The sequence below is a fragment of the Erinaceus europaeus genome, chromosome 4, assembly GCF_950295315.1.
Source record: "Erinaceus europaeus chromosome 4, mEriEur2.1, whole genome shotgun sequence".
In the NCBI taxonomy this organism is placed as follows: Eukaryota; Metazoa; Chordata; class Mammalia; order Eulipotyphla; family Erinaceidae; genus Erinaceus; species Erinaceus europaeus.
The window spans coordinates 120,466,611-120,482,547 of NC_080165.1; the positions used below are offsets into that span (position 1 = coordinate 120,466,611).

At 36.7% G+C, this 15,937-nt stretch overlaps 1 protein-coding gene across 8 annotated transcripts in view; it reads right to left on the reverse strand.

Moving 5' to 3' along the window:
• Nucleotides 1–15,937, reverse strand: part of AKAP7 (A-kinase anchoring protein 7) — a 258,608-nt gene that overhangs the window by 212,293 nt on the left and 30,378 nt on the right. For all 8 annotated transcript variants that reach the window (XR_009549585.1, XM_060190452.1, XM_060190453.1 and 5 more), the window contains exons 4-5: nt 14,907–15,043; nt 7,682–7,842 (exon numbers count right to left, since the gene is read on the reverse strand). Coding sequence is in view for 7 of the 8 variants with exons in the window: in XM_060190452.1 (XP_060046435.1) it covers nt 7,682–7,842; nt 14,907–15,043 (298 nt within the window). In the remaining variant the exon portion in view is untranslated. The remainder of the gene's footprint in view (nt 1–7,681; nt 7,843–14,906; nt 15,044–15,937) is intronic.

Here is a 15,937-nt window from a genome sequence, read left to right on the forward strand (position 1 = left end):
ACCCGCCTGCTGGAAAAGCCAGAGGTTCCAACCAGGATCCTTGCGTGGGTCCCTGTGCTTTGTACTATGTGTGCTTAACCCAGTGCGGCACCACCCAGCCCCCTCTGCATTAGTTTATACATACAACTTCTTTGATATAACAACTTAATGTCAAGTGATTCCTAAAAGATGTTTTTCAATTTACTGGTTAAAGTGACACCAAATTTTGGCATAGCAACTGAACTAACAATTATTCAATAAGCCTGAAATCTTTACTATTTTAAATAATATTTGCCACAAATCACTTGATATTTTTATTAATGTGTTTTTTCCAGTATCATATGTTTTGTGCATAAATGAAGGGAAAAGGAAAGTGCCACTTTCTTTTGAAAAAGTATATCCTAGTATTGATTTTATATTCCTAATATAGACTATTGCCTAACTAGAACACTGATTAATAATTATAGAAATCACTTTTCATAAAAGTGTTTGCTAGTGTGAAAATCACACATTATTTTTCATGTATAATAACTTCTTATATTCTAGGGGAGCTTATGAGTAATTTAAGAGATTATTCAATTACTGTTAATACTACAGACATTTCTTCAAGCACTAGATTGACAATCACACAACAGATATTCAGATATCCCTCAGAAGTCTGCTACAAATGCTTCATAAATATACTTGCTTCACATCTTAAGAAAAAAGCACAGACTGCCTAGAAAATATTATCTTTAAAATATTTTTCAGGAGCCAAGGAGGTGCTAGCAAGGAGAGTGCTAATCTTGCAAGCTTGTGACCTTGAGGTGGGTTCCACCCCCCAAATGACATTAGAGCAACAAAAACTGTAGTAGAACACCATGAATGTAAAACACTACTTGCTTCTTTCATATCTATATATCTATCTACCTATCTGTCTCTGTATATTTCTCTGTCACTACCTTATGGTCTTATTAAAAATATATATTAATTGAGTCAGAGAAATGGCTGAGCGTAGCCCAAAGACCAATCTCCAAGATTATATTACAAAAAATATATATAGAGAGAGAAATTTTGCTATTCAAAGGAACTTTTGAAAGCGTGAACTTTAAAGTTAACAAGTAGAGTTTTATCAGTTGTTTAATCAGTTTTGTTTTTTACATGAAAATTTTTATTTATTAATCTTTCAATTCAGTAAATACTCTTGGCAAATTTCCTTTATTTATTACACTAGACAGTACATAGTTTTTACATGCATAACATTTCCCAGTTTTCCATATAAGAATACAACACCCACTAGGTCCTCTGTCATCGTTTTTGAACTTGTATTCTCTCCACCCCCACACCTACCCCCAGAGTCTTTTACTTTGGTGCAATACACCAACTCCAGTTCAGGTTCTACTTGGTTTTCTCTTCTGATGTTTTTCAACTTCTGCCTGAGAGATAGATCATCCCATATTCATCCTTCTGTTTCTGACTTACTTCACTTAACATGATTTTTTTCAAGCTCCATCCAAGATCGGCAGAAAACAGTGAAGTCACCATTTTTAATAGCTAAGTAGTATTCCATTGTGTATATATACCACAACTTGCTCAACCACTCATCTGTTGTTGGACACCTGGGTTGCTTCCAGATTTCGGTTATTACAAATTGTGCTGCTAAGAACATATGCGTACACAGATCTTTTTGGATGGGTGTGTTGTGTTCCTTAAGATATATCCCCAGGAGAAGAATTGCAGGATCATAGGACAGTTCCATTTCTAGCCTTTTTAGAGTTCTCCAGACTGTTCTCCACAGAGGTTGGACCAATTGACATTAGTGCAGGAGGGTTCCCTTGTCTCCACAACCTCTACAGCATTTGTTGCTGCTACCTTTTCTGAAGTATAACATTCTCACATGAATGAAGTGGTATCTCATTGTTGTCTTTATTTGCATTTCTCTGACAATCAGAGACTTGGAGCATTTTTTTTTTCATGTGTTGCTTGGCCTTTTGGATCTCTTCTGTGCTGAATATCTGTCCATGTTCTCTCCCCATTTTTTGACAGGGTCATTTGTTTTCTTGTGGTTGAGTTTGGCAAGCTCTTTATATATTCTGGTTATTAGCATCTTGTGTGATGTATGACATGTAAAGATTTTCTTCCATTCTGTGAGGGGTCTCTTTGGTTTCTTTTGCTGTGCAGAAGCTTTTTAATTTGATGTAGTCCCATAGGTTTATACTTGCCTTAGTCTTCTTTGTAACTGGATAAATTTCATGGGGATGTCTTTAAAATTTATGTGGAAAAGAGTTCTGCCAATATTTTCCTCTAAGTACCTGATAGTTTCTGGTCTAACATCCAAGTCCTTGATCCACTTGGAATTTACTTTTGTATTTGGTGAAATACAGTGATTCAATTTCATTCTTCGGCATGTTTCAACCCATTGTTTCCAACACCATTTGTTGAAGAGACTCTGCTTTGCCCATGTAATAGTCTGGGCCCCTTTGTCAAAGATTAGATGTCCATACGTGTGGGGCCTCATTTCTGGGCTCTCAATTCTATTCCACTGGTCAGTGTGTCTGTTCATGTTCCAGTATCAAGCAGTTTTGATGACAATGGCCCTATAATACAGTTTGAGATCTGGGAGTGTGATGCCTCCGGTTCTGTTCTTTTTTCTCAAGATTGTTTTGGCAATTCTAGGTCTTTTCTGGTTCCAGATAAACATTTGTACATTTGTTCTATTCTAAAAAATGTGGTTGGGATCTTGATGGGGATAGCATTAAATTTGTAGATGGCTCTGAGTAGTATATTCATTTTGATGATGTTAATTCTTCCAACCCATGAACATGGAATATCTTTCCACTTCTTTGTATCTTTTTCAATTTCCATGAGTAATGACTCATAATTTTCAGTATACAAGCCTTTCACTTCTTTGGTTAGGTTTATTGCTAGAAATTTTATTGTTTTGTTGCTATAGTAAAAGGAATTGATTTCTGGATTTCAACTTCTTCCAACTTAGAGTTTGCATAGAGGAATGCCACTGACTTTTGAATGTTAATTTTGTAGCCTGACACCTTACTGTATTGCCTGATGATTTCCAAAGGCTTCTTGCTGGATTCCTTTGATTTTTCTATGTTATATTATCATGTCATCTACAAATAAGGAGAGTTTGACTCTTCCAATCTGTATGCTTTTAATTCCTTGCTCCTGCCTCATTGCTATGGCAAGAACTTCCAACACTATGTTGAGTAGTAATGGTGATAGTGGACAGCCCTGTCTACTATCTGATCTGAGTGGAAATGCTTCCAATTTTCCACCATTAAGTATGATGTTGGCTGTAGGTTTGCTATATAGAGACTCCAGTATTTTCAGGAGTTTTCCATCTATTCCCATTTTTTGTAGTGTTTTGATCATAAAGGGATGTTGGATTTTGTTAAAGGCTTTCTCTGCATCTATGGATATGACCATGTGGTTTTTGGTCTTGATTTTATTGATGTGGTGGATTATGCTGACTGATGTACATATATTAAACCAACCTTGCATCCCTGGGATAAACCCCACTTGGTCATGATGAACAATCTTTTTAATATACTGCTATATCCAGTTGGCTAGAATTTTGTTCAATATTTTAGCATCTACGTTCATCAAAGATATTGGTCTGTGGTTTTCTTTTTTGGTTGTGTCCCTGTCTGCTTTTGGTATCAGAGTGATATTGGCTTCATAGAAGCTGGAAAGGAGTATTCCAGTGCCTTCAATCTTCTGGAAGACTTTTAGAAGTAGAGGTATTAGTTGTTATTTGAAGGTTTTGTAGAATTCATTTGTAAAGCCATCTGGTTCAGGACTTTTATTCTTGGCAAGGTTTTTGATAACTCTTTCAATTTCACCAGCTCTGATGGGCCTGTTCATGTTATCTAGTGCCTCTTTATTTAATTTTGGAAGTTAGTAGGCATCTAGGAAATCATCCATTTCTTCCAGGTTCTCTAGCTTGGTGACATATAGTTGTTCATAGAAGTCTCGCATAATATGCTGAGTTTCTATGGTGTCTGTTGTGATATCTCCTTTATCATTTACAGTCTGATTTATTTGGGTCTTTTCCCTTTTTGTTTTGTGACTCTGGATAAAGGTTTGTCGATTTTGTTCACTCTTTCGAAGAACCAACATTTACTTTCATTGATCTTTTGTATGGTTTTCATATTTTCAAATTATTTATTTCTGTCCTAACTTTAGTGATTTCTGTCTTTCGGTTGCTTTAGGGTTCCTTTGTTCTTCTTCTTCTAGGTCTTTAAAATGTGCAATCAGGCTGTTTATTTGTGCTTTTTCTTGTTTCCTAATGTGTGCCTATATGGCTATGAACTTCCCTCTCAGTACTGCCTTAGCTGTGTCCCAAAAATTTTGATAGCTTGTGTCTTCATTTTCATTGAACTCTTGAAACATTTTGATTTCTTCCTAGGGGAGGGAGTCCTCTCTTCCCTTCAGCTGTCTTTTTGTTGGTGAAACAGACTGAAGGTGTTGCCTCAACTGATAAACTGCCAGACTGTTACCAGCCACTTAATCTCTCCTTAGGCTCCTCTCTGTCCACGAGCCACACGTATTTGCACTCTAGTCCTGCCTTGTTGTGGCCCCAGATGATCTCCTTTGGTATTCCTAGTTGACCCCAGTATAACAGGTTTTAAACTCTACTGTTTGCCCTAAAGGCAAAAGGCAAAGGGGATAAGTTTATATTGTTCTTTCTTTGAAAATGCATTTTTAGAGGCCAGGCAGTGGCACATCTGTTTAAGTGCATACACTGCAGTGCAAAAGGACCAAGGTTCAAGCCCCTGGTCCCCACCTGCAAAGGGAAAGCTTCATGAGTGCTGAAGTAGAACTGTTAAGTGTCTCTCTCCCTCTCTATCTCCCCCACCCCTCCAATTTCTCTCTGTCTTTATCCAATAATAAATAAACAATATTTTTTAAATTATTTTTTTAAAAAAACTTCACTTTTAAGATATTGACTACCTTCTACAAAATAGCTTCTGGAAACAGTGAGTTATCTTTTGTCAAACTCAATTTATCAATATCAGGTTACTATATCCCTCTGGGCCTTGTCAGGTAACCTTTGAGTTCATGGTTTTCATAGTATCCTGGCTAATGGAATATATTCTATAGAAAGTTAAAATATATCTATTGAATAAATACTTATTAAAATATGATACAAATTTTAAATTATGTTACCTAACCCTAAGGCATTCTTTTAAAAATAAGGTACCAGTTAGAAGGTACTGGAGGAACATAAGTGTTGAATGAAGAAGTCAGCCTCCTAGGAATACTCTATTCAGCTAGATTATCAATCTCATGTGAAGGAATGATGAGCTATTCAGACAAACAAAAGTTACAGAAATTCATTAACATTATCTTCCCCTTACAAAAATACTAAAGGGACATATATAAAATTAAAACAATGAATGATCTCTCCTATGGAGCAAGTAAGGAAACAAGCAAAAGCAAGTGAAGATAAGCAGAGCTGAGATCAAAAGGGTTTGAACCCCCAGTCCTCACCTGCATGGGGAAAGCTTTGCAACTGGTGAAGCACTGTGGCAGATATCTCTCTATCTCTCTCCCTTATGTATCACCCCCTTCACTCTCAACTTCTGGCTGTCTCTATCCAATAAATAAAGATAATTTTAAAATAGTAATAGTGATAATAAATACCAGAGATAATGGCCTTTTCTAAAAAATGACAAACCAACATACCATCAGAGTATCACTAACAGATGAGATTTCACATTCTTAAGCACATATCAAATCTTTCATCAATGTTGGAAAAGTAATTTAGGGAAAATATTTACTAAAAGTGGGTAGAATTCTCGGTGTTGCAGGAAAATACTGGGGTATTTATAAGAATAGTCAGTGCATGATTTATTAAAAAGTCTTTCTTGAGCTCATTTCTTGAGTGTAAGATTATTTCCTAAGAAATGAAAGACTTAATTCTAGTTTGTTTTTTTTTTGCCAGAACAATCATTAAAAAAAAAAAAAAATTAAGTTAGTGAACTCTAGCCAAATCAGTTCACAAATGATTTGCCATCAAAACTGTTAAGAGTTTCCAGCTCCTTGGCCAAATCTGAAGTCCTACTTGAGCGATAAATGGTGAGGTTTATTTTCTGCATGTTCATTTATACATAGTTTGCTCTACAAAAATAAAACTTAGTGGACAAGAAGATGAGACATGATCCTCCTGTCTCCCACCCAAAAGGGACTTGTACTTCTGAACAGTCTACTATGAAACTGCATAAAGATAAAACAATATTAAGAGACAAAAACAGGCATCAAAAGATTCCACATAATATGTTAACTCTCTATAAAGTTAAAGTATATAAAGATATACTATGAGGGTAGTAGAAGTGATAATAAAAATGCAAAGCTAAAAAACAGAAGTAATATTAAATATGGACTTCACAATTATGGCTACTTGAAGGAAGGCTAAGGCATAGATCAAAGAAAAAAGACAATATGGTCAGATTACTACCACACCTCGCTTTCTTAGGCAATTATTATAGTATTATTAGACAGACAAAAATAACCAAGCATGGACCAATGATAACACTGTTATGAGTCAAAATTTTAATCTGACATGAGAAGTCATTAAATGGCATGACACAGTATAAAAGAAAACGGAGATAAAAACCATTTATAGCATGTAGGTTAACACCTAACCTATGATTTCCAGATCAAATTCAAAAGTCACTCATTAGGCTTTTTCTGTTTCTGCTCCCCTAACACTTTCAACTGTACTAACAAAATAAGATGTTCTCCAGTGGATGTGGAGATCTTCAATGTAAAAAAAAAAAAAGTATAGAACAATACTGAAATGGGAAGGGAAAATAAGTAACACAGAGAAAAGTTGTTTATTCTTCTACAATTCTCTTGAAAAGGAATGATAATCCCCACATATCTCTAAATAAGCAGGTGATTCTTATTCATTATGTAACACTAAATGCTAACTTATGCCAAATGCCATAATAACCACTAGTACCATTCAAAATTATGATTAGGCAGCTGAATGGGAGGTCATTAGTAGAACATATACTTTGCTGTGCTTGATGTCCTAAGTTCAAGTCTTGACACCACCACATTAAGTACCTAGGGGGTGCTCCATGAATGATGGAACATGCACAAAAAGCCTTGGATTCATTCCCCAGTGCCACGACACACACAAAAAAATACAACAAATTTACAATTAGAACAGTCCTAAAAATTACTTTGAGATCAGTGCATAACATTTCAAACAGTCCCTAAATCAACATGTTCCTTAGGTTCAAAATTAAGACAGGGACCAGGCAGGTACACACCCAGTTACATACATGTACGTGTTACATACAATGTGCAAGGACTCCAATTCAAGCCCATAGTCCCTACCTGTAGGGGGCAAGCTTCATGAGCAGTAGAACAGTGCTGTAAATCTGTCTCTCTCTCTTTTTCACTTTTTCTCTCTCTCTCTCCTTCTCTATCTCCAATTCCCTTTAAATTATTCTCAGTATCTATCCAATAAATAAACTATTTTTAAAAAGAATAGACCACTTAAAAAAAATAATTGAGATTACTTCTAATGTATTTTATTGTGGTTACTTACACAGCAAATTCCAAAGCAGCTCTTATAAAATGAGATGATACTGGCTTCTCAAGGTTAAAGGATGTCAAATCTTTTACAATAATTACAGAAAAACTGCTTCTACAAGAAGTGAAATTTCACGAGTGTTGCTGTTTGTTTTACCTGCTATCTCCAAAAGTTGTTTTATGTGATCTCCTTCTTCCAGCTTCACAAATCCAACTTGACTTTCAAAAGTGTCAACCCCTTGAAAGGGCAAAGTCAAATGTTTTCCTTGAAGGATTTCTTCTATGAGTGGTTTCAACTCCAAAAGAGTATCAATCCCACTAGTAAGAGATAATATGATTTTCAGGAATTTACTAAGTAATAAAATAACAAAACCAAACAAGAAACAAAGTAATCAGTTCTACAAAGATAAATTAAAGGTGATCATTTTACTGATTAAAGTTAAAAATGTCTTCAAAATCTAGTTTTAAATGATTAAAATAAAACTATTTAACTATGATTTATATTACATCAAGGACATTAAAGAAAAGACTACTTAGGAGCCAACTGGTGGCGCACCTGCTTAAGTGCACACTCCATAGTGAGCAAGGACCTGGGTTCAAGCCCCTGGTCCCCACCTACAGGAGGAAAACTTTACCAGTGGTGAAGCAGGGCTGCAGGTGTCTCTCTGTCTCTCTCACTCTCTAGCTCTTCCTCCTCTCAATTTCTCTGTCTCTATACAATCATAAATAAATTAAATTAAAAAAAAAAAGAAAATGCTACTTCATATCAATAGTCCAGCAAGAGGATCTGAAGCAAGGATAAGGTCTATATAGAACTAAAATAAATAAATAAATAAATTTGCCGGGCCAAAATGATATTATACCTAGCAGGGAATCTGTCCTGCCATGCATGCTGCCCAGATTTGAACCTTGGCGCCAGATGAAAATGCCACAACCCTAGGGGAAGTTTTAATCCTATGGCATCTCATCCTCTGTGTGTGTGTCTGCTTGTCTTACTGATATCTGATTACTGTAAAAAATGGCGACTAATCCCTAGCACTGCAAAAACGGTATCATCTGTTTTCCATCTACATCATGCCTCGGCCTCGCGTGAGCTTAATGTGCAGTTTGGCGATACGAGAATCCGGCATGAAGCCCAGCCAGTCTATCTTGGCGTTACTCTCGATCGCACTCTGTCATTTCACGAACATCTCATAAAAACTGCAGCGAGGAATAACATCATTGCAAGACTGGCCAGCTCCTGATGGGGTGCGAGCGCTTCCACACTACGATCATCATCTCTGGCATTATGTTATTCCACTGCAGAATACTGTGCCCCAGTATGGTTCCGTAGCCCCCATGTCCACTTGGTCGATTCCAATTATATTCCTCCATGAGGATAATTTCTGGAACCATCCGTTCCACCCCGGTTCCATGGCTGCCAGTTCTTAGCAACATCGCCCCGCCAGATATTCGTTGGGATGCGGCATCATCTAAGTTCATTTCCCACGTCTACGCTCGACCGGACCTGCCAATATACTCGGATATCTTCGCCCACCCTGTCCAACACTTGACGTCTTGTCACCCAATCTGGTCCCCTACGCCTACACTGAACTTCTCTGTTCCAGACTCTTGGAAACAGAGTTGGCAGTCAGCTGAGGTCAAGAACAAACACCTCATCACAGACCCCTGCAAGCGTCAACCCGGCTTTGACCTAGCACGTTATGATGGGGCCCTCCTCAATCGCTATCGAACAGGCCATGGCCGGTGCGCCGCTATGTTCCATTGCTGGGGAGCCAGAGACGACCCGAACTGCCCCTGCGGCTCCAGACAGACTATGACCCACATAGTCAACGACTGCCACCTCTCCAGATTCAAAGGAGGTCTCGAAACTTTACATCAGGCTCAACCTGACGCTGTTGACTGGCTACGGAAGAAGGGCAAACGCTAGAAGAAACTATCTGAAAGAATTCGCCTGGAGCAGTAAAATCGTATCTGTGTGGTCTTGTGATACCAAAGGGAAAAAAAGAAAAAAAAAACTGATAACATACTACCAAAAAATAAAGGATCTTCAAGAGTTATACTAGATTATAATGAAAGCTCTAGGTCCTTGTTTAAAATATTCATACCTGGGGGCCCGGCGGTAGTGCAGTGGGTTAAGCACACATGATGCAAAGTGCAAGGACCAGCGTAAGGATCCTGGTTTGAGCCCCGGGGCTCCTACCTCATGGGGGAGGGGGGGCTGCTTCACAGGTGGTGAAGCATGTCTGCAGGTGTCTATCTTTCTCTCCCGTCTCTGTCTTCCCATCCTCTCTCGATTTCTCTCTGTCCTACCCAACAACAATGACAGCAATAACAACAACAATGATAAAAATGGGGAAAATGGCCTCCAGGAGTAGACACCATAACCCTGAAGGCAAAAAAGCCGGGAGTTGCATGGTAGCGCGGCGGGTTAAGTGCACATGGTGCAAAGCTCAAGGACCAGAGTAAGGATCCCAGTTGGAGACCCCAGCTCCCCACCTGCAGGGGGTCACTTCACAAGCAGTGAAGCAGGTCTGCAGGTGTCTGTCTTTCTCTCCTCTCTCTGTCTTCCCCTCCTCTATTTCTCTCTGTCCTATCCAAAAACGACATAAATAACTACAACAATAAAACAACAAGGGCAACAAAAGGGAACAATAAAAAAAATATTTAAATATATATACACATGCCCACACATTGCTTACTTTTCATAAGCTTTATTTTAAAACCTAGTATCTCTTAAAATATAGAAGTCTTATTATAAGAGAATGTATTTGTTATAGTTGCTTAGCACACGGCTACTATGTGCTAAGATGAGCTATATTTTATATGAAGGTAAATGCCTGCTGTATTAATAGATTAGGCATTACTAAATGTACAGTGTTTGAAAAATTAGCATCATTTCCAAATTCTATCATAAAGAGAATTCTATTTTATTGGGAGAAAAAAAATAAAATCTCACTAGAGGGCAGCAATTGCTCAAAAAAGAACTAAGTACATTCTTACATTAGGGAGAGAGCTATCGAAACATCTTTCTGGTCAACCATTATTAATTCAAATTATCCTGGTCAGTGATTTGCTCACTACGTCAAATGTATTTTTAATTAGGCATTTTTCTATATCGTTCATACCATTTTTTAATTTTTTTAGATTTTCCTTTTGTTATTTTACTTATTTACTTTGGATAGAGACAGGGAGAAATTGAGAGGGAAGGAGGTGATAGAGAGGGAGAGAGAAAGGGACACCCACAAAACTGTTTCACCACTTATGAATCTTGAGTGAGGTGAGGACTGGAGGCTTGAACCCAGATCCTTGTGCACTGTAATGGGTGCGCTCAACCAGATGCATCACCATCCAGTACCTAGATCATTCATATTTTTAATTAGTCATCAGATAAAGTTTTAACTGATTTTTCCCTACAGTTTTTATATCAAAACTCCTTTCATCATCATAAGAATTGTATAATACCTCGAAAGAGCTTTAGAAATGTCAACTTTTATCACCTAACTACATTTATGTTCATACAAAAATACATAATATAGACACTTCTACTGTGACACTGCCCTTCAAAGGAATGTTAGGAGATGAAAATATGTAAAAACAGGACAGCTACTACAGATCCATCTAAATTGATGGAATTTAAACAATTGTTTCAAATGAAACTATATTTTGAAGTCTTAATCAAGGTTACAGAAAGTGAATTCTATAACATATTTTCTTTTCTGCAAAGAAATATAGATGATCTGGGCCAGGTTGTGGCACACCTGGTTAAGCACACTTGTTATAATACAGGACCCAGGTTCAAGCCCCAGGTCCCCACCCACAGGGGTAAAGCTTTGCAAGTGATGAAGCAGTATTGCAGGTGTCTCTCTGTCTCTCTCCCTCTACCAGCCCCTTCCCTCTTGATTTCTGACTGTCTCTAGCCAATAAATAAAGATAGTAAAATTTTTAAAAAGTAAATATAGATTATCTAAACTTAGTCTAATCTTTTTAATTTTCCAGTAGCAGAAATCAACAGATTTGTCCTAATGAACCGTCATGGACCACAGAATGAGTCAAAGAGTCATTGTAACTGTTTCAATTTCTCTCAAGTAAAATTCTTTTTGAAAAATAATTTATGGAAAGACTTTATAATAGGGGCCAGGTGGTGGCACGCCTGGTTAAGCACACATTTTACAGTGTGAAAGGATCCAGGTTCAAGCCTCCTGGTCCCCACATGCTGGTGGAAAGTTTCACAAGTGGTGAAACAGGGCTAGAGGTGTCTCTCTGTCTCTTTCCCTATCTTCCCCTTTCCTCTAAATTTCTCTCTGTCTCTATTCAATAATAAATAAGTAATTTTAAAAAGTTTTTTAAAAAGACTTTATAATAAATTGATTTTTTTCAGTGTATATGCATGTAGAAAATGAAATTTTAAAACTTGAATTCAGACCCAGAGTTTGTATTACAAATTAATTCATGACAGCTATCTTCAAATCATCTTCTTCTTCTAGCATTTGCCTTCAAATCATCAATCTGATATGTCTTAATACATTACTATTCTTTTATATTATGAGAATACAAAAATAAACTAATATAACAGCTACCTGATTAAATTCTTAATTTTAAAAGTCTCTTCACACTCCATAGTTAATCCACTGATCAATACGTTATTAAAATACCTGAAATATGACACTAGACTTTGAGCAGAAAGAATATAGAAAAAGAAACTTCTCACATAATGTCTAGACCATTATACACTAGAAGATGAAAATTAAAATTTGAGAGACAAGTACTTGAGACATTTCTCATACATGCAATGTCAGAAAACTCCATCAGTTTCAATCTAATAGCTGACCAAAATGGGGTCATATTTTGAATCTCACCACTAACTGAGGAGAATTCACTCAGGAGTGTGTCTGTTTCACACTGTGTACATCCCAAGACTGAGCCCAGTGCACACAGTCCCAGGGAAAACTTCGGTGCTGTCGTATGTGTCTGTCTCTGTTTTGAAAAAGGCAGTTCAGAACAGTGAAAGCCCAACAACAATAACAAAAAGAAAAGAAAAGCAGTAGTAAATTACTTTTATGGCACAATCATGGAATTGGGGTTGGGGCGTGTACAGGTACTCTAATAATGACTGAGATAAAATATAAATTGTCCTCTGTCCTAATGAATTAGCAGCTCTAATAACTAATATCAAGTGACTATTGTGCCCCAGTGTCTGATGGAAAGGGAAGTTTTTTCACCAAATGATGTTGGGAAAATTGAGTTGAAGATGCAGAAGAATGAAACTGAAATACATCATCTCACCACAAACAAAAGTAAACTCCAAATGGATCAAGTATTTGGATGTTAAACCTGGAATAATAAAATATTTAGAGGAAAACATTGGCAAAATTCTATTCAATCTAAGTTTTATAGTCATCATCACTGACTCAAACCCATTTACAAGGAACACAAAAATAAACCAGTGGGACAACATCAAACTGAAAAGCTTCTGCACAGAAAAAAGAAACTATCACCCAAATACAGAGACTCCTTAAGAAGTAGGAGAATTTTTTTTTTTTTTGCCATATATAAGACAAAAGACTAATAACCAAAACACACAAAGAGCTCACAAAATTCAGTCAAAAACAAACAAACACTTCAAGTCCTGGAACATGATGGCAGAGAACCTAGTGGGGGTTGTATTGTTATGTGGAAAACGGGGAGATGTTATGCATGTACCAACTATTGTATTTAATGTTGACTATAAAATATTAATCCCCCAATAAAGAAAATTTAAAAATAACAGAAGTACTATTCAAAAGTAGAGAGAATATATGAACAGAATATTTACCAAAGGGCAAAAAAAGATCCAAAGGGCCAGCAAACATATGAAAAACTACTTCTAGTCACTGATTGTCAGAGAAATGCAAATAAACAACAATGAGATACTACTTCACTCCTGTGAGAATGTCATACAACAGAAAGAATAGTAGTAACAAATACTGGAGAGGCTGCAGGGATAAAGGAACCCTTCTATACTGTTGGTGGGAACGTAAGTTGGTCCAGCCTTTGTGGAAGATCAGTCTGGAGAACTCTCAGAAGGCTAGAAACGGACCTACCCTATGACCTAGCAATTCTTCTCATGGGGATAAATCCTAAGGAAACAAACACATCCATCCAAAGAGATCTGTGTATACCTATGTTCATAGCAGCATACTTGGTTATAACCAAAATTTGGAAGTAACCCAAGTGTCCAACAACAGATGAGTGGCTAAGAAAGTTGTGGTATATATATATATATATATATATATATATATATATATATATATATATATATGAGTAATACTCAGCTATTATGAAAGATGGAGTTTAAAAAAAAGAGAGAGAAAAAGAATGATGAAGTCACCTTCTTCACCTCAACTTGGATGGAGCTTAAAGGAATCATATTAAATGAGATAAGCCAGAAAGAAATAAAAATGAATATAAAATGATCTCACTCATGGGCAGAACTTAAGAAACAAGAACAGAAAGGGGAAACATAAAGTAAAACTAGGATTGGTGGTATATTACATCAAAGCAAAGATCTCTGAAGAAGGAGAACAGAGGGGGCTAGCAGACAGGGAAGCTTTCAGGTCCTGGTTCATGGTTGTAGACGTAATTTGGGAATGACAGTGTTTTGCAGATACCTCTCTTGGTGAGATGCGAAACTGTACCCATGTTGGCAACAACTGTATAGTAAACCATTAACTTCCAATAAAAAAGTTAGGGGGGAAACTAAGTTCTGGCATGGGAGCCAGGAGGTGGCACACCCAGTTTAGGGGCATATAGTTACCATGCACAAGCTTCATGAGTAGTGAAGCAATGCTGCAGGTATCTGTCTTTCTATCTCTACCAACAAGTTAAAAATAAAGAAAAACTGAACAGTAAGAAACTATGAACACTAGGAGTAATGGATTCATCATGTAGACACCTAGCCCAAGCAATAAACCCTGGTGACAACAATAAATAAATAAATAAATAATAAAATTCTGGCATGTATACTATTATTTTCTCTACTTAGAACATAAAAATTTTGCCTAAAATCAGATAACTAATAAAAGAGACAGTTTGGCCATAATTCCAGAATCATTACCTAGATTCATAAACTATCTTTATCTAGAGTCTTAAATTATCTGACTCCAGAGTATTTGACCATAATTAATTTAACTAAAACAACTGTATAACCAAGGGCTCCCATTTGATAACAAAAAAAGTTAAAAATCAAGATTAGGAAGACTATTTGTGTAACTAATTTTAGTATTAACTGAAACAACTTAAATATTTCTGTAGAATTTCAATGCCTCCTTAAATGCCATTTTATTTATTCATATTAAAGTAATCATTTCAAAAGCAATATTCGGTAAGAATTTACTACTCACATGTTTACTTCATCTTCATTTAATAATTGCATCACTAGCAGGGTAATATGAAAAGAACCATCTCTACTCATTGTTTTTGCAAGTCGCTTGTCTTGTTCTATTATTGCATTTTGCAGCTTCTTAATTCCTGTGGTAATCTAATCATATATACACAAAAAAAAAACAATAGATTAGGTAAATAAAATTACCTTACAGCTGAATGAAATTTAAAAAAGAAAAAAGCAATAACCAAAATTAAAACTGTCAAAACAATGAGTCATCTATTTTCAAATACCCTAGTAGGTCATTTGGAGTGCTTAATAAGCTATACAAGTTTTTTTAAAAATATACAGCCTGGGAGGTAGTGTCATGTCTACAATGTTGAACTTAAAAGCAGAGGTCCCAAGTTCAATTCCCAGAATTGCATGTGCCAGAGTGATGCTCTGGCGCCCTGTCTATCTATCTGTCATGTAAATAATAAAACCAGAAAGAAGAAAAAGAAAGAAAAGAAAGAAGGGAGGGAGGAGATGGGGAGGTAAGAGAAAAAGGGAGGGAGGAAAAAAGAGAGGGAGATGGGGAGGAAGGAAGGAAGGAAGGAAGGAAGGAAGGAAGGAAGGAAGGAAGAAAAAGAGGGAAGGCAGGTGGAAACGAGGGAAAAAAGGAAGACAGGGAAGGTTGGTTGTGAAAAACAAAATGCACACAATACCTGTTTATCTGAAAAGCACTGATTCTAACACCCTCATTTTATATACTGAGTTATAAGCTGGAAAACCTTTCAATGGCCTCGCATCTTTTCAGAAACTTGCTCTTGGGCCTGCAAATTAGCTCATCTGGACAGTGTGCCTGCTGTACCATTTGTATTGGCCCAGTTCAGTCTTGGCCCCCATTCAGCTATCTATCTTTCCCACATTCTGTCTGAGAAAGTTGGCTAAGATAGACTCCAAGAAGAAAAATTGCCTGATATATGAGGTCCATTTTTAATGATCTAAGAAATGTACAAGCTGTTTTCCACAGGAAGTGAGCCAATTTACATTTTCACCACAGTGAGAAGG